Consider the following 26,058-nt stretch of genomic DNA (forward strand, 5'->3'; position numbering starts at 1 on the left):
CGGGTGCGGGCTCGGGGTTCGCTTCTCCACTCGTCTCCGTCCTGGCTGGCAGCTTTTCTTGGGGGAAGAGAAGTAGGTTATCTTCGGGGGACGAGGAGCCACTGAAAGGGGCAGCTGCTGGAAGAGCGTTGGAGCATCCCGCGGGACGGATCCCACTCGGGTTTCTCCGGCCCGCGGACTGAGTGTAACTTCGGAGAAAAGCGACAGTAAACTTTTATTAATCGCCGGTGTTTAGGGCCAAGGCATGAGCGAGCTCGGTGACAGCGATGAGTGGTTTGGAGCGCTGGTCCCTGAAAGCGGGGCTTATCCTCCCACTGCTCCCTTGGCTCGGCGTTGATGAGCCGTGAATAGGAGCCACCCTGCCGTCGGGGATCCGGCCGTTTATCTGCCGGGTGATGACAGTCGGGCTGGTTTCGCCTCGCCGTCAATTGCCGCAGCCTTCGGGAAGCGCACGGAGCTGCCGCAGCCGGGGGCTCCGTCCGACGAGGACGGTTCACCCCTCGGTGTCGGCCCCGTCCCCCTGCTCGGGGGATGAGGAAATCTGTGCAGTCCCGGAGGAACCGTGCCCGGAGCCCGCTACGGGCAGGTGCTGCCCGGGCTCAGGGCACGATGAGCCGAGAGCAGCCGGACTCAACCGGGGCCGCATGGCGGGGAATGGGCCCGACCCCTCCGCTCCTGCATCCCCGTACGCACCGACGGCGAAATCTCAGGCTGGAAGGAGGCCTGAGAGTCTTTGGATTTACTTTAATTACATTCTCCCCACCTGGGACTGCCCCTTCGCCCATTTTTTGTTGTTGTTCAAGGGGGGAAACACTGCGTTTAACGTCGGGAAGCTCAGGAAGCGGCCGGCATTTCCCCTTGCCGCGATTGCGGAGGAAGGGCTAAAGGGAGACCCATCCAGACAAAGCCGAGCCCTCGGTCCCGGCTGCAGAGTCACACCAAAATTCACCTTGCAGTGGAGCCGGCCCGGTCCCGCGGGTGGGAACCGGCGGCGGCACAGAGCGAGAGGCGGGCGCGGTGCCCGCGGGGCTGGGGCTCAGGCCGGGCCCGGAGCTCAGAGGCGGCTGAGGCCGCGGAACCGGCGGGGAACCGAGCGAGGCAGGTCAGAGGCGGCAGCGGCGCTCCCGGGAGCCCTGGCTGAGCCGGGCCTCTCGCTGCCGCCTCACCCTTCGCCCCCTCTCAGTCCCCGCTCGGTCCGTGCGGGGACGGGACAGTCGCGGATCCCTTCTCGCCCCGGCCCCGTCGGGGCCCGCCGCGGCCCGGTCTCACCTGCCCCATCCCGCTGGCTCCTGCCACTTCCGCTCGCCTCACATCTCCCGGCCCGCTCGGGTCCTTTCTTTTTTCCTTTCCTTTTTTCTTTTTTTTCTTTTTTTTTTTTCTTTTTTTTCTTTTTGGTAGGAGTGGGGGAAAGGTTCATTACGAGGTTGACCCCACTTTACTTTTTATTCTGCTCCTGTTCCCAATTTCGGCACCACGTGACGGTGGGAGTGAGTTTGGGTTTAAATTCACTTTCAAGAAAACCCCGATAAGACCCCTGCCCCTGCCGGCCCATGGCGGGGTCCCTGTGAGCCCGGCGCTGCGGGAGCGAGCGGCGCCTCGGCGCCCGCCCGGGACCCTCGGCTCGGGTAGGGGCGCGGAGGGGATGAGCAGGGACTCGGGGGACACGGTGAAGCGCAGAGCCTGGTGCTGTCGCGACATAGCGCGGGGCACAGAGATGGAGCTGTCGCGACAGGCCTGTGTGTACAGGGGGTAGCGCGCGGCGGCCTGGGCGCGGTTCGTGAGGGGCGGCTCGGCGCAGGGAGGGCAGCGCTGCGGGCCTCTGTGTGTGTGGGGCTTGGTAATCGCGACAGCCGAGCTGAAGTGGCCCTTTAAGTCGCGACAGCACTCGGGAGCTCTCCCGCAAGGGTTCTCTTCCTGATTTGGGGGTTTAGCGTGGCGGTGGGAGCCCCGAGCAGGCGCTGCCCGTGCCGCAGGGTGAGGGAGCTGCAGCGGGTGATGTGAGCGGCCTCTTCCCTTGCCGCCCTCACCTCGGGGCGACCCTGACGGCCTGGCCTGGCCCTCGCTTTGTTGTGGCCCCCAGGTCCAGCCTTCCTTGTGGAAGGGGATCTCTGTCGCGACATGGAGAGGAAGGGGAGCCCTGTCCTCGTCCCTGGGCTCGCAAAGGAGACCCGCAAACGAAGGCAGGCCGCAGGCCGGCGGAAATGGACGCTTTGGTTGCAGTGCAGGGTCAGGGAACCCCACGGGGGTTGTGGGCCCCTCCTGAGGCGGGACCCCTGCCCAGGAGTGATTTCGGCTCTTCCCCATCACCTCTCCCGGGCTATCCCGGCTCCCGCCGCCGGGTCCCGCCGAGCCGGGTGCCCTTCCAAGCGCGGCCTATGCCCTCCGCTGCAGCCCCGGCCTTGCCCGGCTCCACGGTGGGCAGTGGGGAGCCCCAGGACCGTCGGGGCTGTGAGGGGGCGGTAGTGCCGAGGATGTCCCCTCTCCCCGGACTCCTCCCGGAGCAACGAGCGGCTCCGCTCGCCGCCAGGCCCGGCGCAGCGCCGAGGCAGGCCGGGGAAGGCCGCGGCCGGGTCTGGTGTGCAGGAGCCGGGCGGCCGCTGCCCCCTCCGGTGCCCCCCGGTGCGGACCGTCGGGCGGGCGCGGGGCCGGGCCGGGCGGGCCGGGCCGGGCCGGGCGGAGCGGGCCAGAGTCGGTGTAAGGGGATGTGATTGACAGCGGCAACGTCAGCAACAGGAGGGGAAGGAAAAGGGAGGGGGGGGGAGACAAAGAGGGAGGGAGTCGAAAGGCCCCAAACTGGATCTTTATGGAACATTTTCCGCCGAGATCAAGGGAAAGTGAATCCGCGCAGCGGGGGATGCTCCGCACGCCGCTGCCATCGGGGGCCGCGGAGCCGCTCCCGGCCTGAGCACCCCGCGGATGCCCTTCATGCCGCAGCCGCCCCCAGGCCAAGCCCGGAGCCCCCCGCTGCGCCTCCTGTCCCTCGGCCGGCCGTGTGAGTTCCGGGGTGCGGGGGGAAGGACGGGAGGGAGCGGGGGATCCAAGGGTGCGGGGCTCCCCGCAGCCCGCCAAGCCCCGGCCTGGGGCGGGACACGGCCGCCAGCCTGCCCTGCTTCTCCCTGCTGCTCCCCACCAGCCAACCTGCTCCGTACCGGGAGCACCGGTCTCGGTCCGGGGCTGGAGCCTTGCCCTCGGGCTTCACCGCGAACACCTCCCTCCCACCTGTGCCCTCCCGGTCACCCGGCTCCGCTCTGCCGTTGGACAGCGGGAGACATCCGCGCCTTGGCTGGGGCCGTCCCGTTCCGACACCCCGAGCACCGGGCGGAGGGACCGGTGGAGTTCTCGGGGCATTGAGCCCCGTACCGTGCTCCCTCCTCGGTGCTCCCTGACCCCGGGATTGCTGCTGGTCGCTGGGGTATGTGTGTCCGCTCGCACACAGCCGGGCTGGCTGTCCGGCTCCTCGGCGGGACCTATCTCTGGAATTCTGGTGTGAATGGATTTGGGAGTCCCAGCCCCGCTCTCACCGAAGCTCTGCTGGAACTGGAGTTTGGGGTGCCAGTCCCGCTCTCCCTGGAGCTCTGCTGGAGCTGCAGTCTGGGGTCCCAGTCCCTCTCTTCCCCCTTCATAGCCGCTGTCCCGAAGAGCGGCTCGGCCTTTGCGGCTTCGGGCAGGGACCGGGGCTGCGGGCCGGTCTCAGGAGCGTTCCTTCGGGGGCCGCAGGTCCGCGGCCAGCACCGGTTCCGGTCCCCGGGACCGGCACCCCGCATCCCCTCGGAGCTGCTCCCCCTCCGCGCCGCCGCTGCCTGTCCGTCTGTCTGTCCGTCAAGCGGGGCGGGCGGCCGCGTCCCTCCGCGCTGTAAAAGTCGTAGTTGATGCGCGGCAGCCCCGGCGGAGCTGTCAGGCCTTATCTTTATTGGCTTTTCCCAGTCTCCGTCCAAGTTTAAGAGGGGCCCTTTTATCTCGGAGCCCAGCACTCCCCCTGTTTACACCGTCCGGCTCCGCCGCAGCGCTTCGTCGAGGAGTCCCCGCAGCCCCGACGGGACGGGGCAGAGAGACCAACCGGGCCGGGCTGCCCTCCCTGACGGGTACCGGAGGGGAGAAAGAATCGGGGCTGGGGGCCTGCGGCCGCATCAGACGTGAGCCGCCCTGGCCTCAAGCGGGAGCGCAGTCACGCGTGGGCAGCTCCCCCGCGGGGGCTGTGCCGGAGACAGCGGCTTCCCCCGGGGCCGACGGTGTCACATCCCAGTGTCGCTGAGTGCCGCCGCCCGAGGAGCGACCACGGGCCGGGCCGGGAGGGCCTGACCTCGCAGGTGGCTGTTCCCGGGGCTGGGCGAGGGGCACGGGTTGTTCGTGGCCCCCGGTGCCGCGAGCTAACATTGCGCCTCTCTCCCCCAAGGAAATGCTCCAGGAGAAAAGCCTGTCTGAAACCGAGGAAGGGTTTCCAACAGCCCCCGCACCCGGCCATGCGGACACCTCCGCTGGCTCCCCCGTCCTCGGCGTAGCCGGGGGGAGCAGCACGCCGCTCAGCAGCCCGCAGCTCCCCGACCCCGAGCAGGTACGCTCCGTCCGACCCCCCATCCTGCCCTGCTGTGCCTTCACCCCCGCCACCAGCCCGGCCCGCCGCCGAGCATCTACCCCGGCCACGACACGGGGAGGGATTGCGAAGAAAGCCCATTTATCTTCACTTTTGTTTGGTTTTATTTTTTATTGTTATAATTTTATTTTCCCTGTCCACACCAGGCCGCCCCCGGCCCGCCGTCGGTGCGTAAGTCGGTAAAGGGCGAATCCGAGCACCGAAAGCCACGGCCGGCAGGGCCCGACCCGTGGCGGAGCCGCCGCCGCTCTTCCCGGGGCTGCGGCCCGGCAGAAAATTCACTGGGGGTTTTCCATCCCCAAATAAAACGCGACTTCTGTGCCTTCGCTCCACGCACGGATGCGATGTCCCCAGCATCCCGCGGAACGCGCAAAACACGGCCCTGGACGAGGTTCCGTTGTCTCCGTGGCTGCTCCTGGCCCCGGTTTTTGGGAGGCTTAGGGAGAGTCTACCCCAACAGACTTTTTTTTTTTCCCTAGGAAAAAGAAAAAAAAAAAAAAGAAAAAAAAGAAAAAAATTTCCATTTAGCCGCAGTGTCCTGCCCGGTTGTGAAAGTCTACAATTAAAACCGGCCTCCGTTTGTTTCTTTTATTTTTGGCAAAGGACAGCGGAATTTTTGAGCCTCCATCCTCTTCCCGCACAGGCTGGTGGCTTTGCCCGGAGCCTCGGCTGCAGTGCGGGCCCCGAGTGTCCCCAGCCCCAGCCCTTCCCCGGCCCTTCCTGCCCCTCCTCACAGGTTTTCTCCATCGTTTCTTGCTGTTCTCATTATCTTAATTTTTTTTACAGACAATAGAAAATATCAAAGTCTATCTCCATGAGAAGGAGCTATGGAAGAAATTTCATGAAGCTGGCACGGAAATGATAATAACCAAAGCAGGCAGGTTAGTGAAAATTCCCTGCAAACATGTGTTGCTTCTGATCTCTATGAAATGTCCTGTTTGCCAAGACTGGGTTTTGCAGAGCTGGTACAATCAGTGGCATTTAAAAAATATTATTGTGATTGCAGATTTCAGTAAGATCATTTTTTTTCAGTGTAAATTGTATATATGTTTGAGTGTGGGAATTGGAATGTAGATGCAAGAAAATGTTGTGGAGTCGTTTGAAACATTTAGTCCTGATTCTCTCTGGTAATGTTTTTTTTTTAATTATTTTTTAATTAGGAAATTAGCATAATTATGGTGTTTTGGTTTTTTTTCCAAAACAAAGCAAACCCCCTTCTCTTTTCTGTGCTGTGCATTAAGACTTGTGCTGGGACACTCTGCACCAAAGTTTTAGCAGTACGAAGGTTCTTTTAATATCAAAACTGAAAGAGAAAAGACTGCCACTTCTAGGGAAAAAAAAAATCTGTTTTCACTTGGAAACAAATAATTATTTTTATCAAAACAAAGCCTCCTCAGTGTTCACACCCAGGAAGGGAGACCAGAGCTTCGCAGAGACTTCAGTTGCTCAGAGAACTCAGCCTTGCCTCTACTCAGGGCTCCTGTCCTGGCCGGGCTGTTCTGGTGCGAGATGGCAAAATAAATATCAGAAAATTAAGAATCAGAATTAAACCTCAGACCATCAGCAGCTCGGGAATCAGCTAATTCCCACGAAAATTAGCCGGGTGTCACTGTGGGCACCAAAGTATCTGCCCTTGGCTTCTGCGGCAGCGGCAGCGGGCTCACCTCGCTGCTGCTGCTGGGAGGGAGAAATTGAGGCATTAGCATTTAACTCCAGCACGGCTGAGTGCTTCTGCCGTGCCCTGACGTGCTAGCGAGCTGTGCAGCCAGACAGTCAAATAACGGGGAGAGAACAGAGAAACAAACCCCACAAATAATTTCTCTGCAGTATTTATTTCTCTGTGGTCTCTGATCCTTCGTGCAGAGCAGCCGTGGGTGCTCATGGAGTGTGTGTGTGACTTTTCTCCTTGTTTGCTGCTCCCACTGTGAGACCCAGAACCCAACCCTCGGCACTGGATTTTTGGGATTCATGAGTGCTTTCCCTCTGCTTTCCCCCTTCCCGGCAGTGCTGCTCTGTGTAGGGAATTTGGACTCTAATAAGCAAGAAATTCCCATTATTCCCCCTGGACAGGGGGTTTATGTGCCAGGAATCTTCCATTTATTTGCTATGTGGCTGTTTATGGAGTGATGGTGCAGGTAACTCTGTCCTTTTCACACCTTATTTTGGCGTTTAAAATCTCAGGGCTTGTTCTGCGGCGTCTGCTGATGGGAAGAGCCGGGTTCATTTGGATGGATCTGCTCCCTAAGTCAGCTCAGATGAGGGGATCAAGACCTCAGATATTTCACCCTTAATTTATAGTATCTGAGTGTGCCTGTGGGGATGTGTAATATCTGTACCAAATTCTAGACCCGAAGCATCCCAAACGTGCATGTTATCTCTCTGTAAGTCTGAACGTGGCTTGTTTAAACAGCTCCATATGGACAGGGCTCAGTCCCACATTCCTTGTCCGGTGGAGCTGGCAGTGCACCTTTCAGGAGGTGGGATGGGGGGGTAGACCACAAGATGTACAAAAATTTGGGTTTTTTACGTTATTGAGACAAACTTTCCATTAGCAAAATTCAGTGCAGCGCCACTGAACTAAAAGAATCTTACATTTTTTTATAAACAGTTTTGAATTAAAAAAAATAATGAAAGAAGTGCCTGAAATGCTGATGAATAACACGGAATAAAAGAACCTTTTTTTTCATTGGGTTCAGCTGCAAATGGTGTGAAAATACAGGACGAGGGCTTTTATCGGTGTTTTTAGCAGCGAGGCGCAGCCCCACAGCCCCAGCGCCGCCGGTGCCGGGACCCGGCTCGGTTCCACCGCCCGGGCTGGGCTCTGCCGCAGCACCGACAGCAAAAATACACAAAATAACGAGCGTGAAAAATCGAACAACCTAAATCCCGTGGTGCCTTGAGTCCCGCTTCATAGCGATGCCACGCGTGGCCGTGCTGAGGGCAGGGCAGCCCACGAGCTGCAATCTGCTGCTAATCCCCATGCAAAGGACAAAATGAAAATTATTACTTCATGCAGATTTTATTTTACCCAGGCTATTTAAATAGAGAGTCGCAATAATAAACCTCCTCTTGAGCCAATTAAAGAAACGATGGTTAATGGAGATTTGTGTGCACTTGCGTTTAGCATTGGGGGGGTGTGGAAAGAGGGAAAGCGGCTAATTGCAGGCACTAATCAGGACTCTAATCCCCCTCCCAGCAGGCACAGAGATGCCCCTGAATGCCGTTAGTTGAAATCACTTAAATGTAGGTCTGTCTGACCTCAAGGGGCACAAACGAAAAGAAATGGAAGCCTGATTTTTAAATTTCAAACAACAACAACAACAAAAAAGAGTGACTTTAATGACAAGTTCACTCAATGGAGAGGAAATGTAAAGCTCAGCGGAAGCGTTAATTCCATGGCAATGGTGTAAAATAGCTTTTTTTGTATAAACAAGGCAAATATTGATAACTTGGTTGGGGGGGAAAGGGGGAGTCATTTGTTTCGTTCTTTGTAGAGCTCCACAGAACAAGCCAACTATAAATTATCGAGAATTTAGGGCTGAGAATTACTTTAGGGGATTATTACTCCCTCTTAGGACTGATCTGTAGGAGATATTAGGAGAACACAGCAAGCTCAGCATCGAAATAGAAAATCATGTTGTTGCCAAGAAAGTTTGATTTATAAAGTGGAAACATCTTTAAAATGCACTCACTATCTTTTTAATGTCCGACTGCTTCATTGTGGGAGGGGAAAAAAAGAGATTATTTTATATTAAAAGGATCATCAAAAGATAAAAAGTTTATGTTAGGAAAGTTCCCTGAACTTTGGAGAGAAGTGCTCGGATCCCTCAGAGCGCCCGCGGCAGCGCCCGCAGGATGGGCGCCGGCTCCATCACTCAGAGCCTTCCTCTCCTTCCTCCTCTTGAGGTTTGCTCTCATTCCGGATTTCTCCTCTGGAAGATTATTCGGTGATGGTTTTAAAGGGCTGAATGTCCGCGGTGCAGAGATTGCCCCGTCCCCGGCGCTGCCCGGAGCGCTGGCTGCCCAAACCGGCGGGGAATGAGAGGAAAAGCGGCCACGGGTGATCCCTTCGGGCACTGCCCATCTCGCGGGGCGTTTTGCAGGGCAGGTTTTTCGGCAGGCAGAGGGAATCCCGTTGTTTGAGCAGCCCCGCTCCGCGGAGCCCCGGCGGGACGGCCGCTCCCGGTCCCCGCTCCCCGGTTCCCATCCCTGCTCACAGAGCGGCTGCGGCGCTTTCCAGGGATTGGGGGAATGAATCCAGCGCCCACAGCGAGCTGTGAGTGCTTGCTTTTGGAAATAATTGTTCACAAACCTTCCCGTGTGTATTTATATATGTGTCTGTGTGTGTTAAAACAAACAAAAACTGCTCCAAAACCAAACCAACCAACCAAAAAATGCCTTCCTCCAGAAAACATACTGAACCAAAAAATATCCTAAAATCCTCCACCGAAAAGTTCCAATCGGTGCGATCTATTAAATCAAATTAATCAAATCAATCTAGACACTAATAAATGGCACAGGGTGTATTAGAGGATGCAGATGCAGCTGCACATCTGGATTCCTCCCCTCTGGCCGCCCTGCTGTGGGGGCATCACTCTGTCCTAGCAGGGTGCACACCTTTCCTTCGGGATTTTAGGAATTCCACACTTGTGAAATTGTGAGAGGGGTGGGGAAAGCAGAAAGCAAATGAGGGACTACGTTATAAATCTGGCTTTCCAAATTTTTCCTCTCGCTTTTATGTGCTATTATTTGACTGAACAATTGTAGATTCTTTTGTAGCTCGTGGCAAACCATTCTTTGTGAAATCTCATCTTTCGGGCTTTATTTCTGCTGGAAGTTAATCTTTGCTTCCACAGCTTTCCTGACTCAGGATTTCTTCTTTCTGTTAGATTATTTATTGAGCTGTTCCCTAGGGCTTTTTCCCAAGGTGCCAGTTTTTGCAGCACTGTAATTTCTATCCAGGTATTGCCAAGGATAAACAATTTGATAAAGCTTTAGTTTCTTCAGTAAAAAATGCCAGTTCATAGGATGACTGGTCATATTTTTGTAAGCAGTTCCTGAAGAGAAAATAACGTGTCATTTCTCTGTGGTAGTAGAACTGCCCTGAGGCATAACAGGAGGCTCTAGATACTGAATTTGAGTTTTGGCTGGAGTGCAGGATGTGCACAGGTACAAAGCCAGCTTTGGTCTCCATGGTAGCAGGTTTTAAGAAGCATATGTAGGAAAAGGCTGCAGAGGAAAAAAATAGAATCGATAAAGCATCTTGCACGTGGGGAAAAGACACAAATCCCCTTTAGATGTTCGAGTTTCATTTTTAAAGTGGCTTGTTTCATTTTTTTTTTAAAAATCTGTTCCTAATCAACTTTAGTAAACCAAAATAAAACTAGTTTTTAGGACATCAAGGTCTGAAGAAGTATAAATGCTTTGGCTAAGCTGGTGCAGCTTTCCTGTGTGAATAATCCTTTAAAAGTTAAATTTTCCATGGCTCCATAGGGCATATGGATGCCCAGTTCTCATTACAATTAAAGGGAAATATTTGTCCAGAATCTTTTGAGGCAGTTACAAGAATTTCTGCTGATGGTTTTTGATCCAAAAGCAAACCTTAATATCCGAGATCAACGAAGGAATGTGAGCCGTCAATTTTAAACATAGAAATAAAATAGATATTCGAGGAATGTTTGATCTCCTTGCTCCTAAATTTGGGGTCCTGGAATTATCCTGTTCAGGCAAACTCCTGCTTTTAGAGAAAAAGCAGGAGTGAACTCCAATGGCTCTTGGCTGTGCTGCTAAAGTTGTCGACAGCTTTGGCAAGGGAGACAGAGCTTGTGCACGCCGAGGAGGGCAGGGATGGGAGTCTGGTTCCTGATACACTTCTCTCTTCAAGCAGCCATCCCTGCTTTTTAAAGACATGGGATGCTCACAGTTAAGGGTGTTCCCAAAGCTTTCCCTCCTTGTCCTGGTGCTGGAGCTGTGGCGAGGTGAGGGGGGGCTTTGGTCAAGCCCAGATCAGCTGGGGAAGGTTCCAACCATTGCTGGGCTCTGCTGCTGCCTCAAAGGCTCCTGGACACCGGGGCTGTGGCTCCAGCAGTGCCAAGGCTGCCTCGGCTCCTCCCTCAGCCCACTGCCAGGCAGCTGGGCTGGAGAGGGAGCAAACCTGCCCTGAAATGCTGTTGGTGACCATGCTCTTGCCCAGGTTCTCTCTGAGGCATCTTTGTGCTGTGCTGCTGGTGCTACTGGCACCACCTCTCCCATCCTCCTGCACGTTGGGACCTTCTCTGCTCAACTTCAGCTGCAGCAAAATAAAAGCCCAGAGAAGCAGCCCATGGCCAGGAGCCTGCCCATGCCTCGAGTCACCATGGGGCAAAGAAAGGAAATGTTTCTAGACCATGAAAGCAGCCATCCAGCTCACCAAGTTCTCAAGTATGTGAGAAACAATGTTTTATTTAAAAATTAGATGTGCTAGCCAGAAGGAAAAAATACAACCTCGCCATTCCAAAATATAAAAATTCCTTAACTGTCTGACCTTCTCATCACTAGGTCATGGTCCTGCCACCAGATAAATCTCTGCTATCTGCCCATAGACTGAGAGTTCAATGTTGCTTGTGTTAGTGACAGTGAATTTGGGGCTGAAAAATGAACTACTGATGAGAACTCCTGTTGAACCTGTATTGTTTGTTATTCTGAGGCAAGGATCTGGCATGGGCTAATCCAGCACTTCAAAGTTAACTGCTCTTACTTTGTATACAGAGCGTCATAACGGAGTGGCGTGGGTGATAAGAGAAATAAGGGACTGAGGGTTAGGATACACTGGGAAAATGGGACCCTGTTGAAAAACTCTTTGATCTCTTTAAAGTATTTTCTGAAAGCAAGAATCTATCAAAAAGGAAATGCCATTTAAAAGGCTAAAAGAAACAGCTGACATCCCCAAATTTGTTTTAATCTGCCCTGGAGAATATTATTTTTAAAGATGCTTTAAGTCAGTGGAAGAAATACTTGTCGAAAGAAGGGAAATTAAAAAAAAATGAAGAAAGGTCATCAGAATGGAGACGTAGTTCTTGGAGGCTCTGCACACCATTCTTTTCCTTCTAACAATGAAGACAAGGAGAAGCATCCTCAAGCAGCCATGGCCAAGTCTCAAGAAGAATTTGGGGCCACATTAGTTGTTATCAGGGATGCAGGTGTGTCACCTGCCTTGGTGTTCTGAAAGCATTGCTGGAGGCATCCCAGCATGCCCAGCAGGTTCTCAGGAGGTGTTTGCCCAGCCATGACATGGCTTGTTAGCCGAGATGTTGGGTGAGCAGCTGTCTTCTGATCCCTTCACAACCTGATCTGCCACAGGCAGCACCTTCCCAGGCAGCACAGCACGGGAGCTTCCAAAACTCCAGTCACTGCTTTACTTGACCATCCCAAAAGCAAGGATTGTAAAATCTCTGTCTGTCTTTTGAAATCTTTGTCTTGTTGTCTTAAAAAGTAGAATTTCAGCTGCTGAGCTGCTGAAATGCTTGAGGATGTTTTTACTCCCTTGAAAAGACAGAAGGAATCCCTCAGTAGTATCTGAAGGACCACTCACATCTCAGGGAAGTGCAGTGACTACCAATCCACATAAATCCATGGGCTTCAGGGGGCACTGGCAGCCTTTGGTGAGGGCATGGCTGGGGTTGCTCAGGTGTTCTGGTTCAGTTTTCTCTATGGAAATACTGTTTGAATTCCCTGCTTGCCCTGTGCTGGTCAGAGACATCCCCTCCCAGCTAATGCATCCACAGGGACACCAGGAATGGTGTTGGCATCTAAGTGAAGGTCAGATTCAGTCCTGGTGAGCAGGAGGGCAGTGAGGGTTTGTTGCTGATGTGCACAGCACAGTCATTGTTCAGATGAGTATCTGAGCTCCTCAATCAGCTCTGATTCTCTCCACTTCTCTGGTTTGCCATCCACAGCCCAAAAAATAAGATTTTGCTGGACATGGGAGCTTTGCAGCCACCCATCTCTCCAGGATCAACCAGACCTGCTCATCTGGGCATTAAAACACACGTGAGATGCCCACAGAGAGGCCAAGGCTGGAGAGCCTGAAAGGCTGGGAACTGCTGCCCCAAAGAAAAGCAAAGCTTTTTTCTTATCGCTCACTTCCAAATCCAACCAGCCAATTACACATCAATTAAACTTTGTTTGAACAATAATAGAAGCTTTGGCTCCATGTCAGCAACTGCTCCACAGTTAAGGGGATTGGATAGTAATAGTATAAATAAATAAACAAGAGATGCTTATTCTAACAGTTCATTTTAAAACAATTTGTGAATATCATGTAGAGATAAAATGTGCCTAGCATAAACTTAGCTAAGCAGTGACTGCTTCATTATCAGAACAAATAATTCACTAGCACATCATCTTTGAAGCTTGGGAGGCCTGTGGAATTGTGCTGCTTGTTTATTTTCCTGGCTTTTACTGTTTTTGCTACATTTCATCTGCAGGGAAGGGTTGAGCTGGGGCTGTGGCATTGTGGTGCCAAGCTCTGGTGATGCCGACCCTGCTCCCACTGCCCACGGTCCCCAGTGCCAGGCTCAGCCCCTCTGCCCTCCCCAGGGCATCACCCAGTGCCTGTGGGATTTTAATGCCACACAGGAGGCACCGTAGCCTTTTCCCCATGATTGCTTTCTTTGAGGGTGCCTTTCTTTTGTGAACATAAAATCTGATTGAAGTGTTGCCTTGTGAGGGGCAGTGGGAGCTGCTGCCATGGCACAGCAGCACTTTGTCCCTGCCAGTGCAGGGGTGGGACAGGAATGTGCCTGTCAGAGCACTTAACCCAGCAGAAAGCTTTGAGGGGCACATGAGACCCTCAGGACAAGGCTGAGGAGCCTGGATGGTGCCTTCTGCTCTGCCTGGAGCTGGAGGGAGGGAGAAATGGGTTTGAATGTGCCTCAAACTTGTGTCCTGTCAATTCTGGTGTTTTGCAGAAGAGGCTGTCGGGGCTGGTGCTCGGCTGCTTGTGCTGAGTCCCTTGTGCATGACACCGGTGCTCCCAGGGCTTGTGGCCGGTCCCTGGGTGGGCAGGGCAGCTGTGGGGCTGCTGGTGCCTGGTGGGCCCTGCTCCCTGAGTGGCCCTGCTGCCTCCACCCAAGGTGTGCTGCTGGGTTGGACACACACCTGGTGTGGCTTTCAAAAAAAGGAATGTAAATTGGAAGGAAATTGGTCCAGTGCTGGATATCCCCACTCCAGGGTTGGTGTTGTCATTGGCACATTCAGGGCATTTGCTGCAGCCCATGGACACTGTGTCCAAACAGATTTTGGGTCTGAACAAAAGGTGATGAGGCCAGGAATTGCTGCAATTAATCTCCTGAGTGCTGGTGGCTCAAACTTCACCAGAGACTTGAGTGTTGCTGTGCTGCACTTGTGCCCATCACTGAACCTCACCAAGCTGCCCCGTTTGCCCAGGCAGGGCTGCAGCTGCCCTTGGCACAGGAGGTGCCCTGAGGATCAGATGTCACCTGCTTGCACATACTCCCCAGGAGGCCCCAAATTCCCAGTTTTTGTCCCCAGTTTCTGTGCAGCAATGCTCTCCCCCGGTTTGGAGCCGTGTGGGAAGGAGGGTGGATAAAACAGGGCTCTTGCTTCAGACCTCCCACCAAAGCCAGGCTGAGCTTTCCCAGAGCTTGGCAAGACCTTGGCAAGTTTTATTGCAGCACTGGGTGATCCTTGTGCCTCTGCCGGTCCCCGAGCAATGGGTGATGAAGCAACCTATTGTCCAGGAGCTGGCCGAGCGGAGCATCCTCCGGGAGCCGCCCATCCGCCGGGCTCCTGCCTGCACCAGCCTGCCGAAGGGGCTGCTTGTGCAAAGCTGCTGCTGAGCTGCAGCTCCTCGTGCCTCTGAGTAGCTCCATTGACCTGTAGTAAATTTGGGGAAGCAGGCAGGTTTTTGGCCCCTTCCCAGGCCTGACAGGGAGCTCTATAGAGCCACTGTAGCACAGCCTCGCTCCCGGGCAGGGCTGGTGCAGCTCCACCGTGGCTTTCTGCTCCCTTCTTTCAAATGGGACATTTAATAAGGGCCAGGACATGATATTAGGTGCTGTCTCTTGCTTTTTTTTTCTTTTTAATTCAATCTCTATGACTGCATTTCCTTGGCCCCAGCTCTCGGGTTTGTCATGCCTTCCCATCAGAGATGCACAACCCATGTTTGTATCATATTGCAGAGATATTTACTAAACTAGCCTCTGCCAAGGGGTTGAGAAATATGTTTTCATTAAGAAAATTAAACTGACAAGTCCCTGGACAGCACATTAGTCGCATATTTTTTCTTTAAGGCCAAAATGCAGCAGCTAATAATAATGATGAAATGTCCATGCACAGCCAAATTACTAAAATCTACCCATGTTTTCCTGGAAAAGAATGTGGAGAGTTGGCAAACTTGGTTGTAGCTGGGTCTGTGGCCTGCTGAGTACAATGCTACCACTGCGAGATAGTGAGTGGTTTGCAAGTTAAGCAACACCTTCAATCAGATGTGAGTCCCCATTTGTTATCCTTAAAGAATTTCAGCTGTATATATTATAGTAGTACTTTGGCTCTTTGTATTTATTTTAGAGGGCTATACTAAAGAACATTATAAACTCAGGCATGTCCATGCTATATGAACTCCATATGCTGAAGCTTAATTTTAAATGCTATTAAAAAAGCACTTAACATTTACAATATATCAGTTCAGCTACTTTAGCAGCTTGGATGTTCTACAGTAAATGAAATGATTGAGGGAAAAAGAAATTCAGAAGCTCAATGTTATAAAAATCCCCAGTGCAGGTATGACACTGTCAAATTGTGTTAATTTCATTTACGTTTTTTAATATTTTATCCTCCTTTTTTAATTTTCTTTTTTTCCCTTTTTTGTTTCATTTTAAAATGCCATTTTAAGGCGCAATTAAAAGAAATCTTGGCATTTGGATTGGATTCCTTATACAATTTTTTTCAATGTGTGAATTGGGCTGTGTATTCACAAATTGAAATGTCCTACTGTATTTACCCAGGTGCTTACCTGTAGGAGGACAAGGTTAAGAGGAGTGCAGAGTTTATGAATGAAAATCAAAGAGGGACATTGCTAAACCACCCCTTTTTAGTCCAGACTAATTACATGGTAAACATCTGGAATTTATGCAGGGCAGTTAAAAGAGTCAATTGAAACGATTTTGAACAGGGCCCATTTTGTTGCCTTCTCCCCAAGCAGCGACAAAATGGTGCTGCAGACTTGGACCAGCTCAGGAAAAGAGGGATAAAGTGGGGGACAAAGTGGCCTTGATGTCTGATGGAGAAATGACATCAGGATTTGGGCCCATCTTTACTCACGGAATTCGAACGAGGCCAGGATGTGGCAATTCTCATCCTCCATCCCCTTGTGGAAGGAGAACTCTGTGTCCTGCCTGGAGGGCTGTGGTGAGCCAGTTTGCTCTATTGACTCGGGTGTTTTTACTGGATGAGGAGGAGGTGGGGAAGATGGAGCCAAGAAAATAGTTATTCTGAGGATGTGAAGTGCCTAATCCTGCAAATCCTGGCTGCTGCCGCGGCCTCCAGGGATTGGGAAGCCCATGGCAGTGTCAGTATCCATTAGGGCTCTCTCCTTTGGATTGCAGGGCTGGACTGTGAAGGAATCTGCTGTTTTCACAGCCACATAGCTTTGTAAAAAGGTATCATTTCATATCACAAACACTCCTTGGGCCTGTAGGGCCTGTAAATGTTCTCTGGTGAGGCACTGGTGTATGGGATGCTCTAGTTTGGTGTTGGCTGCTGGAGCCAGTGGGACAAGGCACATTTTGGTGGGAAGCTCTGCCATGCTCCAGGCTCCAGCAAGGTTTAAGGGGTGTGCTGTGGATTTGGGAAATCTGGGAAGGCCAGAAAAGCCTGTCTGCACTACAACAGGCTCTCCCAGGCTTTACTGATCCTCAGTTCTCAGTTTGTTGAAGGGAGGAGTGGTGGGAGCTGGTGGATATTGGGATTGTGTGGATGACAAAGCCTGTGCTCGGTTTCCTCTGAAATGTGGCCATGCCTCCAGACTTTTCAAAGACTTCCACAGCAGCAAGAGATCTGCAATTTTGGTCCTGCCATAAGCCAAGTAGAGCCTCCTGTAGAAGTGAGGGCTCCTTGTCCAGGCCTCCCACAAACAGGGGTGTGTTGACCCCCCTGTATCTCTCTCTGCACCCTGCTTTTACTGGCACTGGCCCAAAGCCCCTCTTCTTAAACCCTCATCAAAATTTGTGCCCACTTTTGCACTGGCACACGCTCTGGAAAGAGAGAGTTTAATTCAGGTATTAACAACAATGTCCTTGCATGAATCCCTCTGATGGTGGATCTGCTTTTTGGGCTGCTGCTCCAAGTTCCCATCAGTTCCCATGCTTCCACCCCTCACTAACGTGGTGACCCTCTGCTTTCCCTAAGGAGGATGTTTCCCAGTTACAAGGTCAAAGTGACTGGAATGAACCCCAAGACCAAGTACATTTTGTTGATCGACATCGTCCCGGCCGACGACCACCGCTACAAATTCTGTGACAACAAATGGTAAGACAGCACTTCTGTTTGCCTGCTTTTCCATAAGAAATTTGCAATTGGATCAACCATTTGTTGTGCAAACTTAGAAACCAACAGAAACACCTTCCCATGGGAGGGCTGCCAACATCCCAGAGCTCTCTTTGGAGCAGTGATGGACACAAGAGCCAGGGCTGGAAGTTTAAACCAGACAAATACAAAATGAAATACTATTAACAGGCTGGGTGGTTAACTGCTGGAAAAAAGTACTGCTGGGTGCTGGTGTTTTGTCCATCCAAAGGTGTTCTAGGCTGGGGAGTTTTCTTGGAGAAGATGCTTTAGGCCAAGCATGGGTTATATGGCCATGTGCAGTGTAGGAGGGTAAAGCCACAGCCTGCCTTGTACCAGAGGCTGGACAGGATGATCTAATGGTCCATTTTGGCCCTCAAAATTAGGTCTCTATGTGACTAAAGAAAAGTTTTAAATTCCTTTCTTCTATAGTAATATTTTGCTCTTAGGAGAGCAGCTATAAAACGAAATATGGGGTGGTTCACTCAGAGCCCTGATTCTCCCCTGTCATTCTTCCTTTCCCTGTGCCTTTCCCAGCAAAGTTACTTACCCAAGAGGCAGCTGGGATTTTTGCTCTCTGACAAAGGAAACGTGTTGTTTTCTCTTTTGATTTCCCCCCACAAAATGCCCAGCAGCCTCCCTCACTGCCACTATTCGCTGTGGTTTCCCCAAACCCTTCCCCTGGCTGCTGCCTGCTGAAAAGCAATGGAAAATTTCACAGGGAACAAGCCAGTGACATCCCAGAAAGCAGAAATTATTTACTTGCACATTAGAGCTGCTCCAGTTTAAAAAAAAAAAAAATCCCTTTTCCGTGTGCTTTTGTCCCGGAATGCCGCTGGGTAAGAGGAGTGGACTGAGGGTCTCTGCACCACGGTGGCCACTTTGTGTGTTTCAGACATTAAACACGAGATGATGGATGGTCCTTAACTCTGTTTAATTTAGTTTTTGCCAGCCCTAGAGCTGTTTCCCCTTTTCCTTTTATTGCTGCTGGAAAGTTTCTGTTGTTTTTGGTAATATTGCTTTTATTGGGGTTTTATAAGAGGAGAACAATGTGGAGTAATGAGGGCGTTGCCATTAAATGATGTCTCATGGCTGGGCCTTGTGTCCATGAGGGCTGCTGGTGGTGTGGGGCAAGGGGAGCTGCAGAAGGGTGTTGGGCCAGAGTGGGAAGCAGCCCCTTCCCACTGGGACAGGCTGTGGGAGCCCTGCCTGGCTGGGAGGGTGCAGCCACACCAGTTCTGCTCCTGCCCACAGGTACTTTCTGCTGTGCAGAGCCATCTCCCTTTGCAGAAGGCTCTTTGAAGATTTCCAAAATCCCAGACAAGTTTTTCTCCTTGCAAAGTGTCTTCACAATGCCCGTGTGAGGACACTGCCCCAAGGGAATCCCACGTGGGAGCAGGGATGGGGTTCCTCTGCCAGCCTGCAGTGCTGAAACAAGGCTCCCCAAACCCCCCGTGAGCAGCAGGAGCCTCCCTGAGTCCCCATGTCCCAGTGCACCCCCCCAGGGCTGGCAGGAGGGTTGCTGGGATGAGCCCAAGGATAAAAAGCTCTTCCATGCCCAGGCTGTGGCAGGGTGATGCTGTGTGTAAAGCCCCACTGCCACAACGTGTCCCCTCTGTTCTCAGGATGGTGGCCGGGAAGGCAGAGCCGGCCATGCCGGGCAGGCTGTACGTGCACCCCGACTCCCCGGCCACAGGAGCCCACTGGATGAGGCAGCTGGTGTCCTTCCAGAAGCTCAAACTCACCAACAACCACCTGGATCCCTTTGGACACGTAAGAGAGACATTCTGCAAGGGTTGGGTGGAGGTGGGCCCGTAGTGCTGGGTTTGTGTCTGGGATGCTGCATGGGGTATAACATTAATAATTGTTAATTTAATAATAAGGAACAACATTATTTTGTGCTTGGGGAGAGTGTTTAAAGCAAAGGGAGGGGATCTGTGTGCTTCCCCTACTCTTGGAAACACAGCCATGACTGGCTCAGTTGTGTCCTGCTAGATGCCACTGAGGTTTTCTTTTCTGCCCAGGATCTTTCCAGGCAGCACTGTGGGATTTTCAGCCTGGCACGTGGTACATGCAGCTCACAGAATCTGGTTGCATAAACTCCTGATTTTCCAAGCTGGCTTTGGCAGCCCTAAAAAAGATCAAGTGTTTTATTTGGAAAATTTTGATTCATGTGTATTGGGAATGCAGAGGTGGGGAGCACACAGTTATCTGCCCCAGTGCATTTAATAACTCAGACCAAGGGCCCTGGCAGCCTGTCAGGAGAGTGAGTGCTCAGATATTGCATATAAAAACACAGACCTGTCTGGTTTGCACAATTTGAGCTGAAAGTCATGTAAAAATAAACCATCCTTGGTGAGAGGAAGGGAAGAGAGAGTTTAAAATCCTTCTAGGTTTAGTGCCATCAGCTCCTCCTCGTACCAAAGGTAAGAGAATTTGATTTGTGTTATCAAATGTGGGTTTTAACCTGATGATGTTTTAAGCAGCAGCAGTTTGGAGAGCAAGGGAGGCTGTGAGAAAGGTGCAGAGTGGGAAGGGATGTATGTGTCTTGCTTAAAATGATTGTGCATCGAGCCTCTAAAGAGCAGCTTTTCACTTGGAGTCAGTGTCCCAATGCCTCCCAAAGCTGTCCAGAAAGTGTGATTCTGGCACAGCTAAATCAGCTGGAGGACCCCATCAGCTTAAACCACTGCTAAAAATCCAGATATTTTTGCCAGTGTTTGAAATTTTTTGCGGATTTTGAGCCTCCAAAAGCCGGGCCCTGTCAGGGACTCGGTGATAACCCAGCCCCGTGCTGGGCCCTGACCCCCTCCCCACCCTACTGACCCCACTGAGACATGTGTGAGCTTCAAAGGCTCCCCGGCACCCTTTAATGCTGCTGTTATTAATCACAGCCCCTCTGTGCTCCCCTGAAGGGGGGAAGCACCACGGAAATGAAATGAAACAACTGTGTCAGGGCTCTCTCAGTAACAGTGACACAGAGCCACCCCTGCCACCGTTTGGCTGCCACAGCCATCCTGAGCTGCTGGCTTTGCACGTGGCATTTTTTCACTCTGTGTTTTACTCTTGGTTAACTCTGCAGCTTAATATATGACTGTTTATGCTGTAAAATGTAAACCATAAAACATGCAGGATGTGCGATGTGGCCGTAAAACAAACAGGATGTGCCGTGTTGGTTTTGCAACTTTAAACGTTTGCTTTTCCTGACTTTGTCATTTTTTAACTGAGATTTTAGCACTGCATTTTAACAGGGAAGATCTTAACCCCCTCCTCCTTTCCAACGAACAGCCTGCTTGTCTTTTCCCTGGTGAGACAGTGGTTTGGGTTTTGGGGTAATATCCACCATGCTGTGGCTCCAGATGAGCCCTGCTCACTGCCCTTGGGCCATGTACCACAGCCCAGCACCTTCCCTCTCATATGAATGGGAAAATGCCTAAAATAATCTGTTTTAAAGTGCCTGGTTTGCTGCTCTGTTCAGGCACTGACAACCTGCCTGGCTAAATGGGACTGAACCCATCCTCAGCCAGCTCCTCGTTAGGCTTCTGAATTATTCCTCTGCTTTAGAGATGTTTCACTTTTTGTGGTGCACGTGGAGGAGAGCTGGGCTCTGCAGCAGGAGAGGGGCAAGGCTCCCACCAGCTCAGGCTGAGAGCAGTTCTGCTGTTGCAGGGCCTGTCCCACGAAGGCATTACGTTAGGAATAATAACAGCTTCTCATTTCTAGGAATTTGTTCCCAGTGACTGCAAACACTTTCTTAAAGCTCCCTAAAAAAACAAGTCAGAAAAGCCACAGGGTTTGTTTGCCTTCCCCGTGCGCCAGCAGAGCCTGCCTGCCTTTCCTTTTGTCTTTGATTTCCTCCAAACCTCAAATCCACGTGGAGTGAGGATTTCTGCAGCCTTGGCTGGGGCATTTTTGGGTGTGTGGGCAGCTGCCCAGGCAGAGCTGGGCTGTGTCACCCACCCTGGCACCCTCGGCCACTGCAGTGTCCCCATCCCTACACGGGGTGCAACTCCTCTGAGCCAGGGATCCCACCTGAAAGACAGGCAGCAGAAATTTCACAGGATTCCATCAACAAATGAACCCATTTATCCATCCATGTCTGGCTGTGCACTGAAATAGCTGCTTAATATCAGGGATGAGCAGCCCCTGGAGATTATAAGAAGTGGAGGCACATCTGAGGCTTAAAGTAAGATAAACATCTTAATTAATAAACTGTGGAGTTGAAGCCTTTGCTGCAATCCATGGAATTAGGCTGGAGATTATTTACCATGCTGGGGATGTGGGAAAGGCTCACTCTGACACCCAGCCCTCACAAACCTCACTCCTGCTTGCCCTGACCCGTTATCTGTTGAGGAAAATTGTTCCAGTCAGAGGCATGGGAGGCATTTGTCACTGCAGACATGTAAAACTGAGCAGGTTTTATATCAGAACAAATTCAGGGCTCTGTAATCTGCCTCAAACCCCTGTGGCTGAGCAGGTTTTGTGGCAGGTAAGCCCGTGCCCAGCTCACACAGCACAGCCTGAAAACGTGGGCTGTATATTTTGCTCCGGGGGGATTTTTCACCCATGAAAGGTTTCTTTCACACCAGGCTTAACAACTGAGGAACATTCATGTTGGAAATGGATTAAGAAATCAGCAGCCACTGTAATGTTTAGCTACAGTGAGGTCTATCTGATCCCAAAGAAAGCACTGTAAGCCACCTATGCTTAGAGTGAAATCTGAATTTATGTATTTTCAAAGCATTACAGGCAGAGATAACCAACCTGATAGAGGGTCTGATTTACGTGGGGCTGGTGAGTGATTCTGAGCACCAGGGATTCTGGCAGGGCTGGTGCTTTGCTCTCTGATGCCATGGGAGTAACAGGGCATTGGCAGAGGTGAAAATAATCTCGAAAGTGCCAGCAAGGGTGGCACATCCCTTCCCAGTGTATGCTGCCTGGGAAATGCCTGGCAGTGTTTTCCAGGTGGAAAATGGCAATGACTCCATCACTCCAGGTTATTTTGTGCTAATCTCAGCTGCAGAGGATGCACAAAAATCCCTCTCAGTTGGAAAGGGGAACACAACACCTGTATTTCTTTAGAAAACTGATTCAGGGCAATGTGGGGAAATCACAAGTGTGTGTCTGCACAGTGATAAATCCTCAGGAAGGGAATTCCACTTTCTCCAGAGGTTTAAAGTACATAAACAGTGGGGGGCAAGGTGCCCTGGTAGGTGAGGGGTGCTGAAGGACCATGAGGGGATGGCTCAGAGCTGCAGGGAGGACGTGGGGAGCCCTTTGGGCACTGGCCAGGGGTCTGACCACAGTGGTGGCTCCATGGCAGCTCAGGAGCCCAGGACCCTTCTCCTGAGGACTGAGGAGTGGGGTCTGCAGTGCCAGGAGAGTTAAGGATGAGCTGGATGGCAGCTGGGGCAAAACATTCCTCCCTTCCCTGGGTTTGAGCACTCAGAGTCACGTCAGGGCAGCGCTGGAAAATGGGAGAGGAGTGAGAGCATCCCAGGAGGGGTTTGTGCTGTTGTTGTGCTGCTGTTGTCAGTGACTCCACTGAAATTAAACCTCTCTGCCAGAGGACTCAGCTCCTGCAGCCAGGCCAGCTTGGAAAGGGTAGGAGCATCACATCAGCATTCTTGAGAGGTTCTGACTGGGACCAGATTGATTGGGAATGAAAAGAATGGGAACATAAAGAATATATAAATAGATTCTAGAATATATCAAGGTATTCCTGTAGGGAAACAAACAATTAACAAAGGAGGCAAGTAATAAATGGAGATTAGAAGTGGAGGTTGTGACAAACAAAAGTAGATATTTAATTTAATCCCCCCCAACACAGCATTGCTGAGCTTGGTTGAGTTAAAAACTCTGTACCTACCTCACTCCTGGGCTGCTGGTGGTGCCTTTTAATTGCCATAATTACTTTATCTGCTTTTAAAATAAAGCTTTTATTTTAGTTTCTGGGATGAAACCAAGTGAGGTTTAAAGCTACAGGATATTATAGATGGCCTGTCACTCGTGACAGCATTTGAAGTGAGATCCCTGTTTTTCTTGAAAATCTGCTGTTTACTGGCTTCACTCATTAATGCTGATGAGTTTGTTATTTCTCTTCAGATTTAATATTTGCACACTTGGTTTTATTTGATTATCACTGAAAGCCTTAATTTTCCCCCTAGTCCTGGGGTTTCCTTTTCATTTTTCTATTAATTAAATCAGCCTTTTTCTGCCTGTGCCCATCAGACGCACTCAGGCACTTTTAATTAGCTCCACGTCCTACTAATCTTGCAAAACCCTACTTTTGATTCATAATTTTTTTTTATTTGTTTGCTTTATGACTTGTGGCCAAGCAGTTTCCTCTTGGGTGCTGGTGGGAGGTTTCTGTGCTGCCTTGGAAGCAGCTTCCCCACCCCGGGCACTGAGGGAGGGGGGAAATCCTGCTTGGGGAAAAGGACACAGCCTCACCCCTCCTGTCCTGCTCAGAGCAATTTTCAGCTAAAAATTTCCTGTATTTTTTTATTCATAAGGATACTTATATTTATAAGAATATATATATATATATATAAAATCTCCTCCAATACCAAACCACCTTTTTTCCCAGTCCATTTCAACCTTGGCAAAACCCTTTTGTCCACCCCTAAATTTGCAAGCAATTTTTTCAGAGCATCCCTAAGCCTTCTGCTGAAAGAATATCCATGAAAAAATTATTTTCTTTTTGTTTTCTTTTTTTTTTTTTTTTTTTTTTTTTATACTCATTCATTTTAGAAGATCAGAGCAATAGTGGTGCCCAAATAAATTACAAAGTGAAGTTTTACATTGTTTGCTGGGGAAAGAAAAGGAGCAGAGCTGTGTGCCCCTGGGAATGGTGTGTGTTCCACAGGGAGGGATGGATCCAGGGTTTCCATTTCAGCCCTGGGCTAGAGGTGGCCAGTGGGCTTGGTGGTTGAAAAGAAGATTTCTTTCTCTCTGTTAAATCTTTTTGTTATTACATCACTGGTTTATGTGAGTCAAATGCAGCAGGTTTTGGTGAAGTTGAACTGGATTCAGATCCAGAAATGGTCAGGTTTGGAGTGGGAGCCAGCCTGGAGAGGGGCAGGGCAGGAGGTCACAGTCCAGAGGGCCAGGTGACAGCGTGGGGTCACACATGGGGTGTCCCAGGTGTCCCAGGGTGTCACACCTGGGGTCTACCCAGACCCTCCCGTGGCAGAGTGGAGGTGGAATCACCCCACAGCTGTGTCCCAGTGAATTCCAGCTGATGGGAAATGAAAAAGAACCGAGGGAGACCCAACCCAGACACCCCAACTTCGTCCATCTCGTAAGGAACGTCTGTCTGAGCTCACACTGAGCCTTTTCCCAGGATTTTCCAGCCTTTCTTTTATTCCCCTCTGTGCTGATTGCCAGGGCAGTGTGGGTTTGGGAGCTCCCCTGCAGCCCTGCAGGAGCAGCCTGGCTGCACTCGGGGCTGGCACTGGCTGGGAAGAGCCTGGTCTGTCCCTGCCTTGGGGCAGAGGGAGGGAATCCTCCCCTGGAAGGGAAGATTGGTACCATGGGATTCGGGAATTTCAGAGCTCATGGTTTAGAGGGGGAGAGGGTGTGGGTGTAGAATGTTTTATTTTGTTGAACTGGGTGATCTCGGGGGTCTTTCCCACTGTAAATGTTGGGGTGATTTTCATGCTGGCTTTGGGGTGAGGTGTCCCAGGGTGGGTGCAGGGAGAAGCGGGATCTGTGATCCCAAATCCCCTGGACACATCCTGGGCAGCACAGCTGGGTCAGCTCCAGAGCTGATGGAGCATCTCCAAACCATTCACTCTTAAAAAACCCTTCAGTCTGGGATGGTTTGTAGCACCAAATGCTCTAAATATGAACTGATGATTCTGCAGAGCCTCCTTGATTAAAGCACCATTTTTTCCATGCAGAAAACTGGATTGTCAGGGTTTTGTGCTGGGCCATCACGCTCCAGCTCTGAGTCCCAATGTGGGACCAGGGCCAGCCTCACTCAAAGACTTTTTCACTTTGAAAGAATAGAGGGAAGGAAGAAAGAAGCAGAAAATATATTAAAATGCAAGATTTTATATTAGTTATGTGATCCCCCGGGAGCAACCATAAAATTATGTGGCTTTTTCGTAGCCATTTACTATTCAATATAAAAAGGGGAGTTGCCATAGCAACCACTGCATCATCTGACATCTGATACCTTGGTGAAACAGGGAGCTCTTAAATCAACTCCCCAAATTTCATATGAAAGTAAATACATTTTACTGGTGATTTCAAGGCGAGTTTGCCTTGAGACAAGGAATGTGGCACCATTTCCCCAGCTCAGCTCGTGGCCTTTGGGTCCCATCCTGCAAATTCAGGCCCTGGAGCTGACATTACTCAGCAGTGTGAGAGATTAGAAGTTAGAGGAGTTTGTTTTCCTAAGTAAAATTAAATGAAAGGAGCAAATGACACCATTTCTTTTAAGATTTCTTGCTGACTGGGGAGTGCCAAAAAATGAAGTTGAGTTCTGTAACAGCTGAAGTTCCAGCTGCAAGTGTGTGAGCAGCACAAAGGAGGGAGACAGGGGGGTGAAAATAAAAATAAAATGAAATTAGAAGGATGTTTGTGTAAGCTCACATTGGGCTTTGGGGTTGGGCTGTCTCACAGTCTGCTCAGCACGTGTGACATGGAGGGGTGGCAGTGACATCACCCTGGGGATGCTCTGGCTCCTCTGCCAGCACCAAGGCAGTTCCAGGGGCAGGGGGAGCAGCCAAGAGGTGCAAAATATTCCCCAAAATATCCAGGAGCTCTTTGGGTTTCACCTGGTGCAGCCCAGGAGGGTCCCCACCACTGGGTCCCTGCCAAGCTGCCTACTTTTTGTACAAAAACAATTTAAAAATCTGTGACAGTGCCTGACCCTGAATTCATCTCCCCAGGAA

General features: G+C 51.1%; 1 protein-coding gene across 1 annotated transcript in view; it reads left to right on the forward strand.

The window, feature by feature from the left end:
• The first annotated feature begins 2,776 nt into the window (after positions 1-2,776).
• Positions 2,777-26,058, forward strand: part of TBX4 (T-box transcription factor 4) — a 33,207-nt gene continuing 9,925 nt past the window's right edge. The window contains exons 1-5 of the mRNA XM_030233789.2: positions 2,777-2,992; positions 4,394-4,552; positions 5,378-5,472; positions 17,000-17,119; positions 18,781-18,928. Coding sequence (XP_030089649.2) covers positions 4,397-4,552; positions 5,378-5,472; positions 17,000-17,119; positions 18,781-18,928 — 519 coding nt within the window. The 5' untranslated portion in view covers positions 2,777-2,992; positions 4,394-4,396. The remainder of the gene's footprint in view (positions 2,993-4,393; positions 4,553-5,377; positions 5,473-16,999; positions 17,120-18,780; positions 18,929-26,058) is intronic.

The sequence above is a fragment of the Serinus canaria genome, chromosome 19, assembly GCF_022539315.1.
Source record: "Serinus canaria isolate serCan28SL12 chromosome 19, serCan2020, whole genome shotgun sequence".
Taxonomy (NCBI): Eukaryota; Metazoa; Chordata; class Aves; order Passeriformes; family Fringillidae; genus Serinus; species Serinus canaria.